Consider the following 18248-nt stretch of genomic DNA (forward strand, 5'->3'; position numbering starts at 1 on the left):
AGCAAACTGTCAATGTCACTTTGGCGTCTGAATACTGTATCTGCTCTCCGCAGCCCCAGTGTTCGTGCAACGCTATCATCTATCTGCAGCCTATCTCTTCATCAGCCTGACAGTCTATCCTGACAAGATCAAGAAGAGCGAGAATGTGGCCCCGTAACAGCCTTGACCCATGGAAATATTTAAGGGTAAATAGCATGGCTGCCCCTGCCCTGTCTATCAACCTCTAGTGAATTCATGCACCGTTTCCCTTGGATATCAAATCCCTCTCTTTACTCTTTCACGTCACACGTGAGGTCATCTGCTCCAGTGGAAAACTGTCAGAAAATAAAGAAACAGAGAGGAAAGCCCTGGACTTGCCTTGTCAAGTGGGATTGCATAATTTCATAAGAGACCTTCTCGTGAACTTGATAAGTTGGGGTTACACAGCATGCCCTCTGACAATGTGCCCCGTAAGAAAAATATTACAGGTTTTACATCTTAAAGAGACATGATCCCTCTGAACTCAGAGGAATGATGGATAGTTTGGCGGTGTGTTAGAAGAGGCTGAGACAAACATACCTGTATAGAGTTAACTGTTTCAATGAGGCCTTTTCTATGGACACGGTGCTCTGTTTGTGTGCTTGTGTTTTTGCTATTCTGCTCTTTGTAGTATGAATATTCTTCAGTATATACTGCAATTATGGTTCTTTTTGTTTGTTAGTGCTTTTAGCACTATTCCTGCAGTTTTGAGGTCATGGAAACATCTGTCTAATTGACTCATACTAGAGAGTAAATTGATGGTTACATTTTTACTTCTCCCTATTTTTGTTAAGTGTGTTTCTATCCTATAGAACTGATTCATAGAGATGAGGATTTCCTAGATACAGTAAATAACTTCCCACAGTGCAGTGAACATCCAGCACCTCTGAAGCCCAAAATGTTGACTCATCATATTATGATTCTAAACACTGATTTAAAAATGGCTGAGTCTGTTCAAACGGTTCTACAAAGACACAGGTGTGAGAATCTACTCATCAGCTGATTATTGACGTACGTCTGATTATCTCCTATCTTTACATGGTCAGGTGAAACTACAAATAAAGCCACAGATTTGCTCAGCTCAGCTGTAGATTTGTTTGCAATAACAACCATGTGGTGTCAGTGAGAAGGCCTGTATAATCCTGCAGTCGATGATAATGAATCATCCTAAGATACTGCATACACGTAAAACTTTAACAGCATTGTTTCCTCGCCTACCATAAATGATGAGAAAGTCCTCATGAAATTGCTATATTGCCCCTTTCAGGACACTATAAGATGTCAGAGTGACCTGCAAGATTAGAGGAAGGCAAAACTGTGAAGCTGGCGCTCACACTCAGGGACCCATGTTGTGGCTGGTTGGCTGTTCCCTACAAAAGCGTCTTAGTCCAAACGTGTCCCAACAAGCTGTAGATTAATAGGGTGGCGTAAGGCCAAGGCATGTTAATGTATCTGTCGAGGCTAAACGCACTTCAGTTGGAAAGTGATTTTTACAGACTCGACAGGGCGCCGGGGCGTCCATCCTGTCAAGGGGAATGTGGATGACTGTTTGGTTGAATAAATCTCCGCAGCAAGGTCCTGCACAGCTGAACTTGATCCTCGGTAATACATCTGCATACTGGGAACACTTAGCAAAGGTGTGGAACGCGGTGCAGGATGCCTTCATACAAACATAGCAACAACAACATTGTTCTCGTTGCAGCAGATGATTCAGTGACTTGAACTGAGGTTGTACAATCTGTCCTTGATTTACAAGTTACACTTTACCATCAATATCAGCAACCTCACTGCACTCAGTCTTGCTGGTCTCGTGCTGATTGGAAACTCAAACCTAATGTGGGTAATAGACCTTTTTCACAGCAGATATTCTACCTCGTCATAGTAGTAAAACACAGGTGTTACTAACTTTAACAATGACTCAGTTCTATTCAAGTGAAGCCATGACAGCGTGACAGTGAGCCAACATGCACAATACCAAGACCCTGAAACTGAAGCAGCTAAATGGAATTCAACCATCATTGACTTTTGTAGTTACATATTCAAAAAGTTTCAGTCAAGCTTATAACTTTTTTCCAAGTTGTTTCATTATACCAACAATTCAGTTTTTCTCTTTGTCTCTCAAATCTTTTACACTTCACTCTGTACATGTGATTAAGCCAAATTGCAAAAAGTTTATTTTTAAAATTCAGGTTGCAATGTCTGAGTTCACTGGAGGTTCATATTCATGTATGAATATTCATGATTTCAACGTATTAAAAGTAGGCCAAATTCAAACTTTTCCCTTGTTACCAGTCAGACAGGTGATGGCTTTCACTTCTTTACTCCTCTGTGTTATATACCGAGTACTGGGAATGATATGCAGAGGCTAATTAATCTTGCTGAGTTACACTAATTAGAGAAGCAGTGGCAGATGTCTGAATGTGGGACAATTTGACGCATGACGTGACAAAACTTTCCCCATCAGAGACATTTTAGAAGGCAGGTGGCTGGCACACATCCCCTTTGTAACTTCCATATGTTTACTACATTTTGATAGCAGCAACAGTGATAATATGACACCCTATGGACAATATGTATACACCAAATTTGTGCCTATTTGGAGGCCATTTTGTCCAGCTGTTTTCAGATTGGTGTAAAATGGCTGCCATTTGGGAAGACACCCTTCACTGCTATCATTGCTATTCTTTAATTTTGTACCACTAAAATTCTCAGACTGGCGCATGATGCATTTTGATCATAACTTAGGCCAGGATTCAGCTACATACATAATTAATTTCTGAATAATAGCCCCCAGTATTAGAGAATATTACAATATTTGGTAATCATTAATAAGTAATGCATTCATACTTTCTGTGCTCATGGTTTGACAAGAACTTTAGATTTATGGCAAATGCGTTTGTGTAATTTTAAATCATTATTGAGCAAGTGTGATAAGTCAAATTGATGTTTTTACATCTATGCTGACACAATTGACTTAACATTAAAAGAGAGAGAGAGTGCAGGGTCACAGTTGATTTACTTAATTTCAGATTTCTTCTGTACTCGTTCTGTACGTTTCAGTTTTTCATTTGGAGCTCGGTGAACACTTTATCCCTGCTTCTGAGTGTATGTCTGAGGACGTGTTCACTGAGGTGTCCAGGAAAATGGGAGTAACCTGGACAGAGGAATTGAAATTTTAATGATGAGCAGCACCACCACGCTGACGGCCATGGAACACCTCAGACAGCTTAAATATCACCGCTAATTAACACAGTGAGGTGGGCTGTCACAGGCGTGATGGATGTTTGAGGGGGGGTGCAGATTGCTGCTTTCAACCAACCACCTATTCCTTTATTAATCAAAGCCTGAGATGAAAAGGCTCTCCCACACCTCTGGGAAAGGAAGATAGCAGGAGCTATTGTTGGGAGGGTTTCAATCATCTGCTCTGAGCCTGTGATGTATTTGATCAGGGGGCATCCAAACATTTGTAGGAGACAGAACGTTTCTGCTGTTGAGCACTTGTTTTTGTAAACCTCTGAATCACCCATGTGTTGACAGAGCCACAGTATGTGCAGTCAGTCGAGATTTACTGGTTGTTGGGGAAATTTCTGTTTGGAGGGCCTATTTTTTTATACCTCTGACAGGAGAGGTGAGCATGTAGAGAGTTGACTATCAGTCTTAAAAGAGGACTCTCCTCCCTGATAAAGTGAGCCAGTCTGCGTTCAAGGCAGCACTCCTACACTTTACCTCTGGACTGACTCCATGATCAGTCTGTCTCGCGGAGATGATTTCGAACCTAGATGATTTCAGCACTTTGTGTATGAAGATGGAGTGTTATCTCCCCCTCTCTGATCTCCTCCCCATCTACCTCACTTAAGGAGGTCCATTGTTAAGTGCCGGGGGCCTGTGGGTGCTGTAAATCAGGCTGCAGAGGGAGGGGATGTCTCCCATGGGGGAGAGCACACACTCCCAGCAGCCTTCAGGCTGATCTCATCCTGCCTATCCTAATGCTTTAATTAAAGAACTGGTCAATAGCAAAGAGGAAGGTGCTAAAGGGTATGATCTGCACTTCCTAACGTACGACTGATGTGGCAATACCCCTGCAGGGAGAATGACGGGGCAATGTACTTGAAGAAATTCTTTCCTCCTGTCTGAAGAATGCGGGTATCAGCTATCACCGCACAGACGGTTATGTCTGTTTGATTGCCCACTCTGACAATTATGTGTCTTGAAAGCATGAGTCCAAAAAAAGAGAGAGAGGTTAGACTTGTACGTGTGCTTCGTGATCAATAAGTCATAGCCAAAAATACCAAGGCACACTGCTTTGCAAAAATGAAAAAGCCTTTAATAAATGGGTTTAGCACCTATGCGTTTCAACTCAGTCTTCTTCAGGTGCTCCTTAGATCCAAAGAGCACCTGTTTTTTGATATCTGCATTTATGAAGTCACACTCCTCAGCCAATCTACTGGCATTTGCTCTCTCTACAAAAGTCTTAAAAACAATATTTTTAAGAAATCATCTTTGTTGACAGCTGACTGCTGTGTATTTTACATTCCTCCTCTGCAGTTTTGGAATCAATCTGGATTTAAAAACTCATAAAATGTGACTGTTTTAACCCAGACTCTTTATTTTTACATTTCTTTACAAGTTCCAAAAAGTGTAATGCAACATCAGATCAGAGTCACATATTTCCAACCAGCTCCAGGTCATGATATCAGTAATTGCTTCGTGGAAGAGGTATACTGATCATCTGTTGTCTCAGCTTTAGCAAGTACTTTAAAAAGCCCCAGAAAAGTACAGATCAATTGACTTGCACACAGTATAAGCACCATACTAGTCTCAAGGAAGGTTGTGAACAGACAGTAGCTTAGGATACACCTCCCTCTTGTGGCGCACACAAGGCTTTGTATAAACCCACTACTGTATTGTAATGACAGTCACTGTTGATTTGATGTAATAAATGATTGTTTTCATTCTTATATCAAGAAAAAAACATGATGTGAGGTTTCTCACTGCTTCATATCATTATAAATTTTATACAATGTTTTTTTGAATAGTGGCCAGAGAAAAAGCTGTTTTAAGACACTAGACTGGTAACTGGAGATGGACATGAGTCATTCTTGATAACTAATCAATTCATTTAAACATATAGATTGATCAATGACTTGCTCATAACTGTGTGTGTATAATGTGATGTCTTTAGCTGTCTAATTGTTGCTTCATGGTCTTCTGGCCAAAACTTTGTACTTAAGCCAATTGCAAAATTACTTTAATCTTATTAGTTCACTGTTGCCTCCCAACACTCATTTACGTGTGCAGCAAACTGTATTTGCCGTTTATTTGATAAGAAAAAAATAACTGATTAATTAACCCTGATAGAAAGTGAGAGCTAACTGACTTTTATTTCATCCATGTTAATTCATTGTATTTTTTTTTTTGACTCAGAGAATTGTGTGTTTATTTTGAATTACCACTCAAAGGGGTTAAAAAGGGGTGTGTCTTCAACTTCATCACTATGCTGGATAGAAAATTGGCCCTCATGTGGTCATGGATGCCATCTGCTGACACAATTAGTGCATTACATATTTCTGAAATGTTTTGCAGTTCTAGTCTAAGATTCTTTAAGTAATGTTCAACTGAAGACAGATAATATAAGTTTTCATGTTATGTTGACTGAGGCTCAGTAAGACTGAAATGGGTCAAAATAATCAATGAGTATTTCATGCTGCAAAATCCTCTGAACATAATTCAAGTCAGACTGAACTTCAGTCTTACTTTCAAATCTGCATCCTTAGAAAATCACTCGAGGCATCACTGCTGCAAAACACGTGAACAACATGCACTTGTTTAAAAAGTGTAACAGTTTTATTGAGACTTGGGGCCCTAAAACTCCCTTCACTACAGAGTCAAAATTTACTTCACCCCTGAAATGACTTAAGAAGGTGGAGCTCACATTTTATAAAATATCACAAAATGTATACAAGATCCTCCAACAAACACATGCAAAAGAAAAATAAAAAAAAATATGTCAACTAATCCTGGCTGCTATACTAAAAGGGCAAGAGAATAGCAAATTGAAGGATGTCTCACCTTGGACTTTTTCAGTTGTCAGAAATCATCAGACTACAGTTCATAAATTTGTAAATACTTTGATCTTTTGGAGTGTGGGCCCCATACATACTATTTTCTACCCCTAATACAATTTAAATATATATTACCTTCATAAGCAGTAGATAAGTCAGTGATCTAAAAGTCTGACAGTAACAGAACTACCAAGTCTACTATAAAACATTATTCTAAACAGATAACAACTGTTAAAACTCATGTGGTCTTCTACAATTGAGCTAATGTCTTCAGTCCAGTGTTTACAGACTGATTCAACCATACACAGGCCTGGATATAGTATAATGTAGGTTTATCATCATAAAAAACACCACATGGACCTTATATTCCCCCGTCCACCACATACAATTAGTCATCTTCACTGAAGATGCTAAAGGTTAAACTGGAGATGAAATGACATGGCACTGTATTCAGATCACATTCAGTCAGGTCAAGAAAGACAAGAGGTGAGCTCTCGAAATCTATGATTGAGCCAAATCTTATTGTAAAATGTTTGAATTGATCTGGGCCATTTTCACAAGCACTGACAAAAAACTTTCCCCAGTAACTCCACTAAAAATACGACTGACAGCCATCTAAAACCATCTGTTTTTAAAGATTTTACAGGCTGTCAAACTTGTGACTGGGAACAGGCTGAGGACTCACAACTCCTAGCCTCACTTGATAAAATACTTTTGAAAGGACAGGAAACTGAGCAGGAGACTCACCAAAATACTTTTAAAAGGACGGAAGACTGAGCAGGAGACTCTACTGACACTGAAGTGGGAAAAAATAAGACTAACGTTGGTTTCTATGAACAGAGAGATAGTAAACAAACTGAATTTAAATTGGGGGGGGGGGGGGGGGGGGGGTTATTACAGAAGCACTTTAGGAATCATCTCATTTCTGCAACAGACAGGTAGTTCATAGATCCAGTTACTGTCATAAAAAGCAGACTAACTTTGTTCAAGTTACTATGATTATAAAAAAAAATCAGAGCTCTCACCTGCTACTGTATTCTTCATCACTGTAACTTATTAACAGTCAAGATAAAACCCTTAAAACAAGGTAGAACAGTTAATGTGTATGCAAACAGTCTCTACACACCTATTTGAAAACCTAAGCTTTTTTTTTTTTTTTTACATTTCAGGAGCATCTAGTTATTTTTTAGTGTTTTTCATTTTAACAGCAGGATAAATAGCAGATGAGAATTTTTTTAAGACATCCATTTAGATCCACATAAGACTTGTGTGTTGGGAAAAGGCAGTCTTGTACATGAAGTAAAAATGGATTACTAGTTTGCTTTCTATTCTGTAATAAGCCCCTTCCATGTTTGGATCAGTGTCAAATATATTAAACACAACTGTATTGGAAAGGTCACTACCTCAAGGCAGCAGGGACCACAAGTCTGCTGTGATCTTTCTCTTATCAGCAGTAGCTGGTATATGATTAGTAGTGTAAGAAACACAAAATGAGTAGGACTTGAACATTAAAAAGCTAAATGTTTCCGTGTTTGTGTCCTTTAGTGAATTGTCCATATGTAGTAGTAGGCAGCGCTGGGGTTGATTGCAGGTCAGCAGGATACCCATGTGGCGCTACACGATACATCAGCAGTTGATGCAGTCAAAAATACTTACAATCCCTTGGCAGCAATACCAAAAAACCTTTTAAATAAAAGATGTATGCATTCATCATTCAGTTATTGCCATAATAATGTTACCTGTTGACCAAGGATATGAATTAGTCCTTGCCCCTCCACCTGTACCATGAATGTAACAGTACATTGAAAAAGTACAAAAATCCACTATCAAGCTCTATGAATGAGCTGGTGAGAGCAAACTAAAGTTTGGTTGTGTTTAAGCTGGGCTGTTGTCAGGTTAGAGTACTGTTGAGCTCTGATGAGCGACATTACTGAGCCGGAGACTGTCTGTAGGGTCTTTGAGGGAGGCTGAGGGTCAGACAGTCAGGCGGTTGTTGGAAGGCTGTAGGGGGCTCCAGGAGGCTGGGTGGGCTGATGCGTCCTGTGAGTACCCTGATGCCCGAGTGTCACAGCATGACTGGTTTTCCTCTTTGCTTATCCCAACTGTACACAACCGTCGGTGCCTCAGCAGCCGGTCTGTCCGTGAGAAGTTCTGGAGCCAGGAACAGACAGACGTATGTTTCAGACAACGTAGCAGAACAGGAGGAATGATTACAGCAAGAGAAATCTATTCAAGTGTTCATTTGGGCACCTGACTGTTGTTTTAAGACAGACTTGTAAAATTGTGAACCCGTCCTTTAATGTTTTACGAAGCTGACTAATATGAAGTACATGTAAAGTATATTAGCTAAACTGAAAGAATGGCTGACTAACCTGATGGCAGCGATCACACTGGTACGGCTTCTCTCCACTGTGAACCCTCTTGTGTCTGTCCAGGTGGTAACGCTGAATGAACCGCATATCGCACGCATCACAGGCAAATGGCTTTTCCCCTGTGAACAATCACAGGTGAAATCATTTATCAGCATTTATCAGAACTCACTGCACATTTCACTGGATGCATTTATCATTTGCTTGCTCAAAAATAAGAGCGAGTCTTGGCCAAAAGAGCAGCACCACTATGTTACAGACATTAACTTTTACTAAAACAAAGACAGAAAAAACATGCAACATAAAAATTATAACATTACAACCAATTAAATAACAACATGCAATTTGTATGTGCCCAATTCAGTAATTAAAACCATTTAAGGAGGCTAGAATCTATGTTTTTTCTGCAGTTTATTCCAAGCAGATGGAGTTTCTGTAGAGTGGAAGTTCGCTGAGGTTTCATGAGCTGAATAGTGGCCTCAATACTCCTTAACACCTCCCTGTGTCCCATATTTAACTACTAAAGGAAAGAAGAAGTCCACACTGCAGTGAAGAGAAACGCAGGTTGTGGGTTCTCACCTGTATGTGTTAGTATATGTCTCTTGAGGTGGTAGCTACTCCGGAAAGCTCCATAGCAGTGGTCGCAGATGAAGTTCTTCTGGACTTTCAAGGAACTGTCGACATCCATATCGATTGGGGGAAGTAAAGGCTAACAACAATAACACAGTTAGTTAAACTAAAGTGAACGGCACAAGAAAATCCTTACATTTAAACGTGTAGTTTTGAAACAATTCTTACCTCCACTTTCTCTTTTACTTTGTGAGATGACCCTGACTTTTTGTGCTTTTTCTTGGGTTGCATATTCTGGTTTGCCTGCATGTCCTTTCCATCCATCATTCTTGATGAGTGATAATCACCATCCTTTCGAATCAGCTTTTGGAGGAAGAAATGGTAGAAGGTAAGCTTTGCTGCACTAAACAAGATTATATGCTAGCTTGCAATCAAGCAGCAAACACATATTTACATCTTTAAAAAAATCATATATAACTCCAATGCAAAAATACATGAAAGTTAGAGAATTTTAGCTATTAGTATCCAGCCTCAGAGTTGTTTTCTGATGTACTGTTCATTTTAATTTTCATTACACTTGTCTATTTACAACTTTATTTTATTCATGACAACAAAGTTTATAAATCGCAGAATTAACCAGCTTTTTTTCTATATACAAAACAAACAGAGAAGCTCCTAAAGTGAGTGTGGCTGGAATCTCCCTCACCAGTGGTGGACAGCTCCCAGCTGACAGATGGCCCATGTGGCTGTGGGATTGTCCGTGGTGAACCTGGTGTCCATGGTGGTTGTGGCTGTGCTGTGAATGGGTTTGATGGCTCTCAGGACTGGCCCTGTGCCCCTGACCCAACGTTGACATCATCTTCTTCTGGCCTGGAATGTTGTTGGCTTGCATCAGGGCCATGCTGGACAGCACCGCCTCGCAGCCCAGCAACCCAGCCTAGCAACGCAAACAACATGTCAGAGCAGAAAGAGGGGGGCCATGGGACTCCCTCATAGAGACAAGGAGTCAGGGGAAGGAGGGGGGAGTCGAGTAATGGGAGTAACAGAGAAATGCACTGGCATCAGGACTGGGAACACACAGTAAAAAGCCATGATGGTGATTCTGGAGATGAAGAGACTTCCACTGACCCATTTCATATGGTCTCGAACAGGGTTGTTGGAATGGTGTGTCATCGCCGTAGTTTGAATGCGTGCGTGTTTAGGGGAACAGAGGGGGGCTTCACTCAGGATGAGGGGTAACAGAAGAGACCACACCCACCCAAATCATCGGGGGCACAAGCCTGAAAGTAGAGGCATGACAACATGATGCTGAGATTTTTACATGCTTGAATCAGGAGCTGGAATACCAGACCAATCTACTTCAATTCATAAACCACACATTCTGGATATAATATATCCAGAAATGTAGGTTAAGCACTAATATGTGCAGTGTATCAGGCAAGAAAGCCCCAATGGTTTGGTGCACACCACATGTTTCCATGGTTGACAGAAAAACCAACAACAAAGTAGAGGAAACAAAAAGAGGGGAATCTGATGGAAAAAATGAAGACAATGTTCAAAAACAAATAAAAGACATCTGTTTAAGGTATGACACGTTAATCACACAAATGCTTTGTATATGAGGTAGTGCTGAGAAGTATAAAAGGAGCAAGTATCTAAAAGTTGTGAGCTTCAGTTTGAGAACAGCAAGTGTATATAATCTAAATTATATTGTTTTAGGCATCTTAAAAAGCATCAGTTTTCTGAACTGATTGAAAGCAAGTTAATATAACACAACATTGCATTAGCTAAAGAAGTAAACCTATAAACTGAGTCTACATCTTAATAAGTCATATTGGTTTTTGCCCAAGTCATGTTTCGTAGGACAAATCAACTGACGTGAGAGAAAGTCATGAATCACTGAGGTGTTTCAAATACTTCAACAGGCAGTCTGTCACAATACTGAATTGAATTTCATGGAATAAAACTGCGAATGCAATAAACGCTGGTTCTCCAATCATTTAGTCAATTGACCTGTGAAGTAATTCCATAGCACTGCATGATAATGACCAAACATCACAAACATATCACCTTAGAATTAATAGGTATAATGTATAAATAAATAATAAATTGCACAGTTTAACGCATACTTGTAACAATACAAACATTATGTATGTTTCTGTTGTCTTCCTAGTTTGCAGCATTCTCTCCTCAAGTATATATGTAGTGCTGTTAGCTCCAGTCAGTGGGCTTTTATGTTATATCCTCTTAAAGTGCAAACTTTACAATACATTTGTAAAACATGACTAACTCTTGGTTTGAACAGATTTCAAAAAAACCTACAAAGCCAATTGAATGTGTCTGTAATCAGACAAAACCCTGGTGCACAATTCCTGCTCATCATTATCACAATGCAGTTGGGTCTTAAAGTTCAAAAGGAATGACCCAAAACTAAGTGCTCCACGGTTACATCCTTGGCACTGAAAGGCACATGATTTAGTATAAATTTCCTAGCACCAGTGCATATTAATGTAATACCGCCATGCACATTACCCAAAACTAAATTGATTGTATCGCAGGAAACATTGTGGTGCAGTGTTATGACTAAACTATTATGTAAGACAATACAGGAGCATCTATAGCAGATATATACCGATACTGACCATGCTTAAAACCTTTGATAATAAACAGAAACACTGTAATTCATCACTTTGGTGAAACATGTTAGCTTCCATTCATTTAATGTATTTTAATCTTGACAATAATCTGTGTTGGAGAGGTTGTGAGTCTTACTTATACTAAAAAACGCTTGATACCCTGTTGGAAAAGTGACCATCTCTGAACAAGTGAGCTTTATTAATCAAACGGGACCGTATCGATTGGAAAGGCAGTTTGGGTTTATTTAGATCAGATTTGTGAAGTATATATTTAAACGTGTGAAGCATGATAAGAGTATAAGCTGAATTAAACAGAAAAGGCTAACTAGCTAGCTCACCAGTAGCATTAGTTAGGTTTTGGGACAACTCTTGTATGACTGAACCCCTCCACCACCCCCCCCAAAACAACCCGCCGCCCCAGACAACACAACAACAGCCAGGCAGGGCGTGCGGGCTCAGCGCCGACCACGAAACACCACCTCCCTCCCGGGCTGCAGCCGCCACAAACAGGAGAGTAAGAAGATTAGAAAATATCTCAATAGTCGCGAGTAAACTATGCTGGAGCACCGACTTCTTACCTTTCGTTTTTTTAGAGTTTCGCAGATTAGTATTTCTTGTCGCACTTCCAATTTTTTTCTCAGTTTACAAACACTGACAGGAAACACCACCGGAAGTGCTCCCCGGGGAGAGTCGTGATTGGTCAGACGTTCAGTCACGTGATAGAAGCGGAATGACCCACATTGGCGGCCATAATTGTAAGGGACTGGTGGTGGACTCTGTTGTTTGGGACAAAGAGTAAAGTTTTAAAGAGTACATTCCCACGTGGCTAATAATTCTCCAGTCCTGGGGAAATGTTTTTTAACTGGTTTTAAAGTATTAAGTATTTGGCGAGGTTAACATTCACTCAACACAAAAAACCCATTGTCATTTTACATTTATTAAGAATACAAACCTTCTATTTATTCATTCATTCATCAATGATGGTCATAAAATTTCTCAGCTGAGAAACTCCTTACATTATGTCAGCTTGTTAAATTACGCTAAGTACAACTCTCAGTTTGGTACCATGTAGGTTTGTGTCAGGCGATTATAAACAGACAAAGGCTACACATCTGATAAGTTGTGATTTCAGTCACAAATCATTTCCCAGTCTCTCAATTTCATCAAGAAAGAAGTCCGTATCTTTCTGGGTAACAAGGGGAGAGAACACAACCACACGGAAAAAATTGACCTTGTTTCCCAGAGGCTGATAGCCCACCATCATAGTGCCTTGTTTCATCATGCGTTCCTTGATGACTGGAGCTACCTTTTAACCAAAAAAAAAGGAATAGCAAAAAAACACATGCACACAGTTAACTGTTAGATTCAGAACAGCTGAAAACTTGAAGATGGTGCCTATATGTTTTTTTTAAACAAAGCATGCACACTACAAATAATTGAAGGGTTGAAATCGAATGTTTAATTTGTGTGCAATATGTGTAGCCAGTCCACTGATGTAATAAATAAACTTACTTTTGCCAGTCTCTCCCAGTAATCTGCATTTCCTTCCTTCCCTCTCAAACTGGGTGGTATAAACCAAAAGCATACATTCACAAACTCCGGCTGTCCATGGAGACAAATACAGACAAGTAATCAACATTTTGCAGACAAAAAAAGCAACTAATCTTTCTCAGTGCCCTTGAAAAATTAACCTACATCACCCAAAAGATGGAACCCTTCTCTTTTCTTCATCTGCTCCACCAGATATCTGCAGGAGATTTGCTAAATTGTCACATTATGTTGGATCAGAACTCAGCTCCATGCTTTTGTTAAAAAAGTTAAGCATGTTCCTCCTGTATTGGAAAATATTCACTAGTAAGCAAAGACTAGGTGACTGAGGGGCATAGATATCAAAAGTAGTCTTAACGTGCTGTGCAAGATAAACCCACATATTCCCTCTTTCCTTGATGTTTTGCTCACTTGACCTAAACTATCTCAAGTTTATCTTGTGCTGGAGCTGCATGCGTTATTTACCTAACATGGATAAAAGCTTTGTCTACACGCTCTGCCAGGCCGATGGAGCCAACAGCCTTCCACATCAACCACAGCTTCAGACAGTCAACTTTACGGCTGCACTGTACTGACTTATCCCCGACGTCCAGATTCACGTCGTAGAATTTGTCTTGCTGGAAGAGGTATGTGGCATTGGCGCTGTGGCACTGCTTCAACAAGTTCTGAGGACAAGTAGAGATGAATGGCTGTCAAAGAAGTTTGTACTTAATCATTTTTTAAAAAAAAAAAACTTTATCAGGTAATTTTCAAATTGTGAAACCAAACCGTGGTATCCTTTAGCAGCAAGACAGAACACTGCAAGCCAGCCACCAGCATCTTGTGTGGATTCCAGGCTACTGAATTTGCTCTTTTCACACACACAGACACACACAAACACACACACACAATAAAAAATGTATTGTTTGTATGCGCTGTATGACCATATCTGCCTAACTTTACTCATGTACAGGCAAGATGTTGCCTTCTTTATAATGCAAAACGCATGCTCCTGGCATGCATATTAATACCTGTCAACACCTTTCATCAGATGTCTGTGTTGCTTGGAAAAGAGCACACTCCCTCCCCAGGCAGCCTGAAACAAACAACAAAACAGACATGACTCTACAGGTTGTAAAATTTTTACAAACGCAACACAAGTCTCGCAAAATCTGAGGCTTGTCAACAGATATGAATTTATCTTCCACCAGGTGACTCACGTCCACGTGCATCCAGAGCTTGTGGTTCTCACAGACATCAGCTATGCGGTGCAGCGGGTCAAAGGCACCCTGCACTGTGGTCCCTGATGTGCAGCTTACAAGGAAAGGCACTGCACCCTGGTAGAAACAAACTGACAATGAATACAGCTTCCTGGTACTTTCTGGTTTGCAGGAACGCACCAGTTTTTATGGTTTGTTATATCTTGTGGATGGATAATAATTGTTAAAAACTGAGTACTTATTAAACGTCAGTGCAGTCAGGACACTCATGTCAACCTTTTTAACCATTTATTGCAACAATATGCATATTAGTTTGGTGTGATAGCAGGCACCAGTGTAGCAGTGAGGATACAGAGCTCAGCAATGTTGTATACAGACTGAATGAAATGTTCACCTACTTAGAGAAATAGGTCATAGACATACAGTATGTATTTGGAGGGTCTACTGGAACATGTGACTATAAAATCTTCCAAGCCTGCCTGAACTACCTGAGATTTTGCCAGCTTTATCTTTTCATCCAGGTCCTCTGGACTCATGCGGCCTCTGCAGCACATTAGAGAACAGACACATAAGCAAGGTGATGCTATAGAACCCTGAGAGCCATAATGATTATTTTCATTATCGACTGATCTATGAATTTATTCATTTAATCTATAAAATGTCAGAAAATAGTGAAAAATACCCAGCTCATACTGCTAGAGCCAAAGTTAATGTCACTGAATTGCTCATTTTGACTGACCAAAACCAAAATATATTCAATTTACAAGAATATAAAATAGAGAAAACCTGTAAATCCTCATTTTTATAGAAGTTATAACCAGAGAATTTGGGGCATTTTTGCTTGATAAATGATTCAAACAATCAATTGATTTTGAAAATTGATGGACTAATTTATTAATTAGTCACTCAGTTCTTGAAATGAACAATACATTACCCATCATCCACTTTCACCAAGATGACATTGTCTATCCCAATGCCCAAAAAGGCAGCCCCTTTCTTCACAGAGTAATGGCTCTGTAAAAACATAAGAAATGTTCCTTTAAGTCATATTTATGTAAAAACAACACACAAACTACAATGTGATCCTCAATGAACACCTCTGATAGTTTCAGTCCACTCTAAATCATCAATATGCGTTACACAGCCATTCCTGACCTCTGGAGAAGTAAAGATGGCTAATCGCGGGAGAGCCCACAGCCCCTGGCTTTTGACCTCTGGGAAGAGTCGGTAGCGTGCAAGATTCATGGCATACATGTTGGAGGTAGACCCACCAGGGCAGAAAATACCATCACCTTCTGTCCAGCCAACCAGCAAACGCAGCCCTCTCAGAACCTCATTCTCCATCAGCACAAACACTGGGGCCACCTCATAGGTGAAGCTACATTTCACACACACAGAATGTCATTAATGAAGATAGTGCTAATAAATGAATACAGCTAAAAGATAGTATAAATAAAGATGGTTGACACAACATTGTGAACACCTATAAAATAAAAGCACTACTATTATAATACACTACTATAATTCAGCTTTTGTGTTGAAAACTCTCTGTGGTGATTTTTGAGGTTGTATGTTGCATTATATGCCTTATTTGGACCACACAGTACCATAAATGACCATAAATTACAGCCTTGAAAAATAAAACACCTACATAACAAAGTCTCAACATAAACTGAATGTTTTAAGTTTCTCAAAGGTCGTATTTGTTGCATTCCATCTATATTATATTAATAATAATATCTAATATTATATTTCAGAGATGTTCTGCTTAACTGTCTTATATTTTATGTTGATTCTTACAGGTTAGTGTTGAGAGCCTCAGTGAGGAACCGACCAGCCATGGAATGGTAGTCCACCCCGGCAAACTGTTGATTAAAAAAACGCGGGTGACCTGAAACAAACCAAAAAAAAAAAAAAAAGCCTCATTGACCCTCAATCACATTATTAGTGAATGAGGGTCAATCAATTTCAGTCTGTTTCCTTGCTGTCTCTGGCAGTCTTACTTGTCTTGACGCTGTACTTGGCGACATCTCTTACTCTCTCTAGGAGCCTACATTGTGGCTCCCCCATCTCTCTCAACTCCAGATCCAGCAGCTGAGCCAGCTCCTCTGGCTCTTTCCACTCACAAACCTGCAGGAATAAAACATGGGTTATGAGTTTTGTTCCGAACACTCGCTGTGATGTGACAGTATTGTGATTTTAGATGTCATGTGAGACCTTCTGTTTGATGTCCGTGCCCTTGCAGAGCACTTCTTCCACAATAATTTTGAAGGCTTCATTCAAGAAGAGTTGGCCCTCAGAGTGGTTAGTAAGAGGCTCATTCAGGTCATGCAGACTAGCTGGTTTCTTGGCCTGCCCATCTGCTGTTATTGTAATGATTAAACACAGAAAGACACTTCTATCAAAAGTTACTTTTAATAAAAACAGACATATAAAGCATACTGTACTTACATGAGAATGATAACATGTTTGCCATATCCATGCTTTTAAAAAGCTGGTGACTCATTACTCCGTCATTAAGCTGTGCTGACGAGGAAGACGGCAGAAAATGGCTACAAAGCAAAGATGCAGAGTGGAATACAAAGTGGAAGGAGTGGGTGGGAGTCAACCTTTGTCCCAGAAAAAGTTAAATAATGTCGTCTGGGATGAAGAAACTGAATCAGAAAAACAACAGAGAAATACAGTAACTTCTGACTTATGAGTTTCTGTGACAAAAAAGAAATGCTTTTATCAATTCACACGAGAATTTCTCATTAATAAATCAAGGTATTGTGCATTTCATTAAATGTTTCTCATTGGATCTCAACCACGTTACCTTATTTTCAAGAGTATCTTAACTTGTAATAGGAATTTTCAGGGAAGAGACACCAACTGTGGTATAATGAGCTTATTTAATGTGGCTGTGGTTGGCAATGCCTTCTTGTCTACCCTCCTTTTCATGTGTCTCCTTTATCTCAACAGACTTGATGACAGACTTGTGGTGTCTGCACATTCAGAGAAAATCACATTTTTCTCCCACAAAGTTACAGATGATCTCTCTCATTTTTTAATGCCCTTCTGTATTTACATTAAAATGAAATTAGCACGGCTCAGTTATTTTCCTTATTTATCCCTGAGTGAAAGGTTCATGGAAATCAATGCTATAGCCAGCTAACAATAAAAAAGAGAAATCCCTCTTTCAAAGAACCTTCATAAAACAAACTTTTTTTGATCATAAAATCATATATCAAAATGCGTTGTGATAAGAAAGCGGTGTACGTAGAATTAGAGGCCTGTTGGTACTAAAGCTTCTCAGGATAAACATGTATGACTCTTGATTGATCCCATAACATAGTCTTCAAGTGTTGTTTTTTCCTGAAATGGAATGGCAGGATCTATGATGAGAAACACATTTATTTCCAGTAAAAACAAGCCCTTTGAGAGGGTTTTCAGTCTCAGCAGGTATCAGGCAGTGAAGGCCTCAGTCAGTCTCCAACAGAAAGTCGATGCTTTCAGGTGGCAGCTCCCAGACTTCCTGACTAAGCAGGGAGTACAGATGAGTGGCGGTGGCTTTTTCCCTCTGGCGGTTACGCCAGAAGCGCAGCATTGCAAATACTCGTTCCGTATGGAGCGAATGGTCCTCTTCAATCTGCTCCAGCCTTACAGAGGGGATGTCCAGTGAGCATCTGCCAATCTCCTTCCACGATCTGCCAATAGCACGAGCCACGGTCATCAGCTGCTTCTCCGTCACCAAGTGAGATCCTGTGCAAAACAAGCAGAGGCAAATAAAGTAGGTGATGGTTTTATGATGTTTTGAGGGGAAAAGCTTCAAGTGTAGTTTGACTCACCACTGTTGCAGATCTTTTT

The 18248-nt window shown here is 39.9% G+C and overlaps 2 protein-coding genes across 6 annotated transcripts; both read right to left on the minus strand.

Moving 5' to 3' along the window:
- Positions 1-5839: 5839 nt before the first annotated feature.
- znf740b (zinc finger protein 740b) lies at positions 5840-12485 on the minus strand. Its single transcript, XM_044351852.1, has 7 exons — positions 12234-12485; positions 10148-10299; positions 9726-9956; positions 9248-9382; positions 9029-9158; positions 8453-8571; positions 5840-8231 (listed from the first exon to the last, which is right to left on the minus strand). The coding sequence occupies exons 2-7, from the start codon at positions 10190-10192 to the stop codon at positions 8055-8057; spliced, it is 837 nt and encodes a 278-aa protein (XP_044207787.1). The 5' UTR covers positions 10193-10299; positions 12234-12485; the 3' UTR covers positions 5840-8054.
- Positions 12486-12588: 103 nt separating this feature from the next.
- Positions 12589-17814, minus strand: csad (cysteine sulfinic acid decarboxylase). 5 transcript variants are annotated; one of them, XM_044351849.1, is made up of 14 exons: positions 16854-17814; positions 16620-16762; positions 16406-16532; positions 16203-16293; positions 15558-15780; positions 15337-15416; positions 14891-14945; positions 14403-14519; positions 14214-14278; positions 13972-14053; positions 13669-13868; positions 13351-13402; positions 13168-13257; positions 12589-12961 (listed from the first exon to the last, which is right to left on the minus strand). In XM_044351849.1, exons 1-14 carry the CDS (start codon positions 16906-16908, stop codon positions 12788-12790), a joined length of 1554 nt encoding a protein of 517 aa, XP_044207784.1. In that variant the 5' UTR covers positions 16909-17814; the 3' UTR covers positions 12589-12787. The 5 variants fall into 5 exon arrangements, with proteins under 5 accessions (XP_044207784.1, XP_044207782.1, XP_044207783.1 ...); XM_044351847.1 differs by having other exon boundaries at positions 13669-13892; XM_044351848.1 differs by having other exon boundaries at positions 16620-16765.
- Between the last annotated feature and the right edge of the window lie 434 nt (positions 17815-18248).

The sequence above is a fragment of the Thunnus albacares genome, chromosome 5 (genome assembly GCF_914725855.1).
Source record: "Thunnus albacares chromosome 5, fThuAlb1.1, whole genome shotgun sequence".
NCBI classification, from domain to species: Eukaryota; Metazoa; Chordata; class Actinopteri; order Scombriformes; family Scombridae; genus Thunnus; species Thunnus albacares.

Bases quoted from the DNA above. Each gene is read 5' to 3' on its own strand.
- znf740b (XM_044351852.1), bottom strand. From the start codon at position 10,192: ATGACACACCATTCCAACAACCCTGTTCGAGACCATATGAAATGG. The intron at 9,159-9,247 runs GTAAGAATTGTT...TATTGTTGTTAG, and splicing joins AAGTAAAAGAGAAAGTGGAG to CCTTTACTTCCCCCAATCGA. The intron at 8,572-9,028 runs GTGAGAACCCAC...GATTGTTCACAG, and splicing joins ACATATACTAACACATACAG to GGGAAAAGCCATTTGCCTGT.
- csad (XM_044351846.1), bottom strand. From the start codon at position 16,908: ATGAGTCACCAGCTTTTTAAAAGCATGGATATGGCAAACATGTTATCA. The intron at 14,946-15,336 runs GTAATGTATTGT...AATGTGCTGCAG, and splicing joins TTGGTGAAAGTGGATGATGG to AGGCCGCATGAGTCCAGAGG. The intron at 14,520-14,890 runs GTAGTTCAGGCA...TGTTTCTACCAG, and splicing joins TAAAGCTGGCAAAATCTCAG to GGTGCAGTGCCTTTCCTTGT.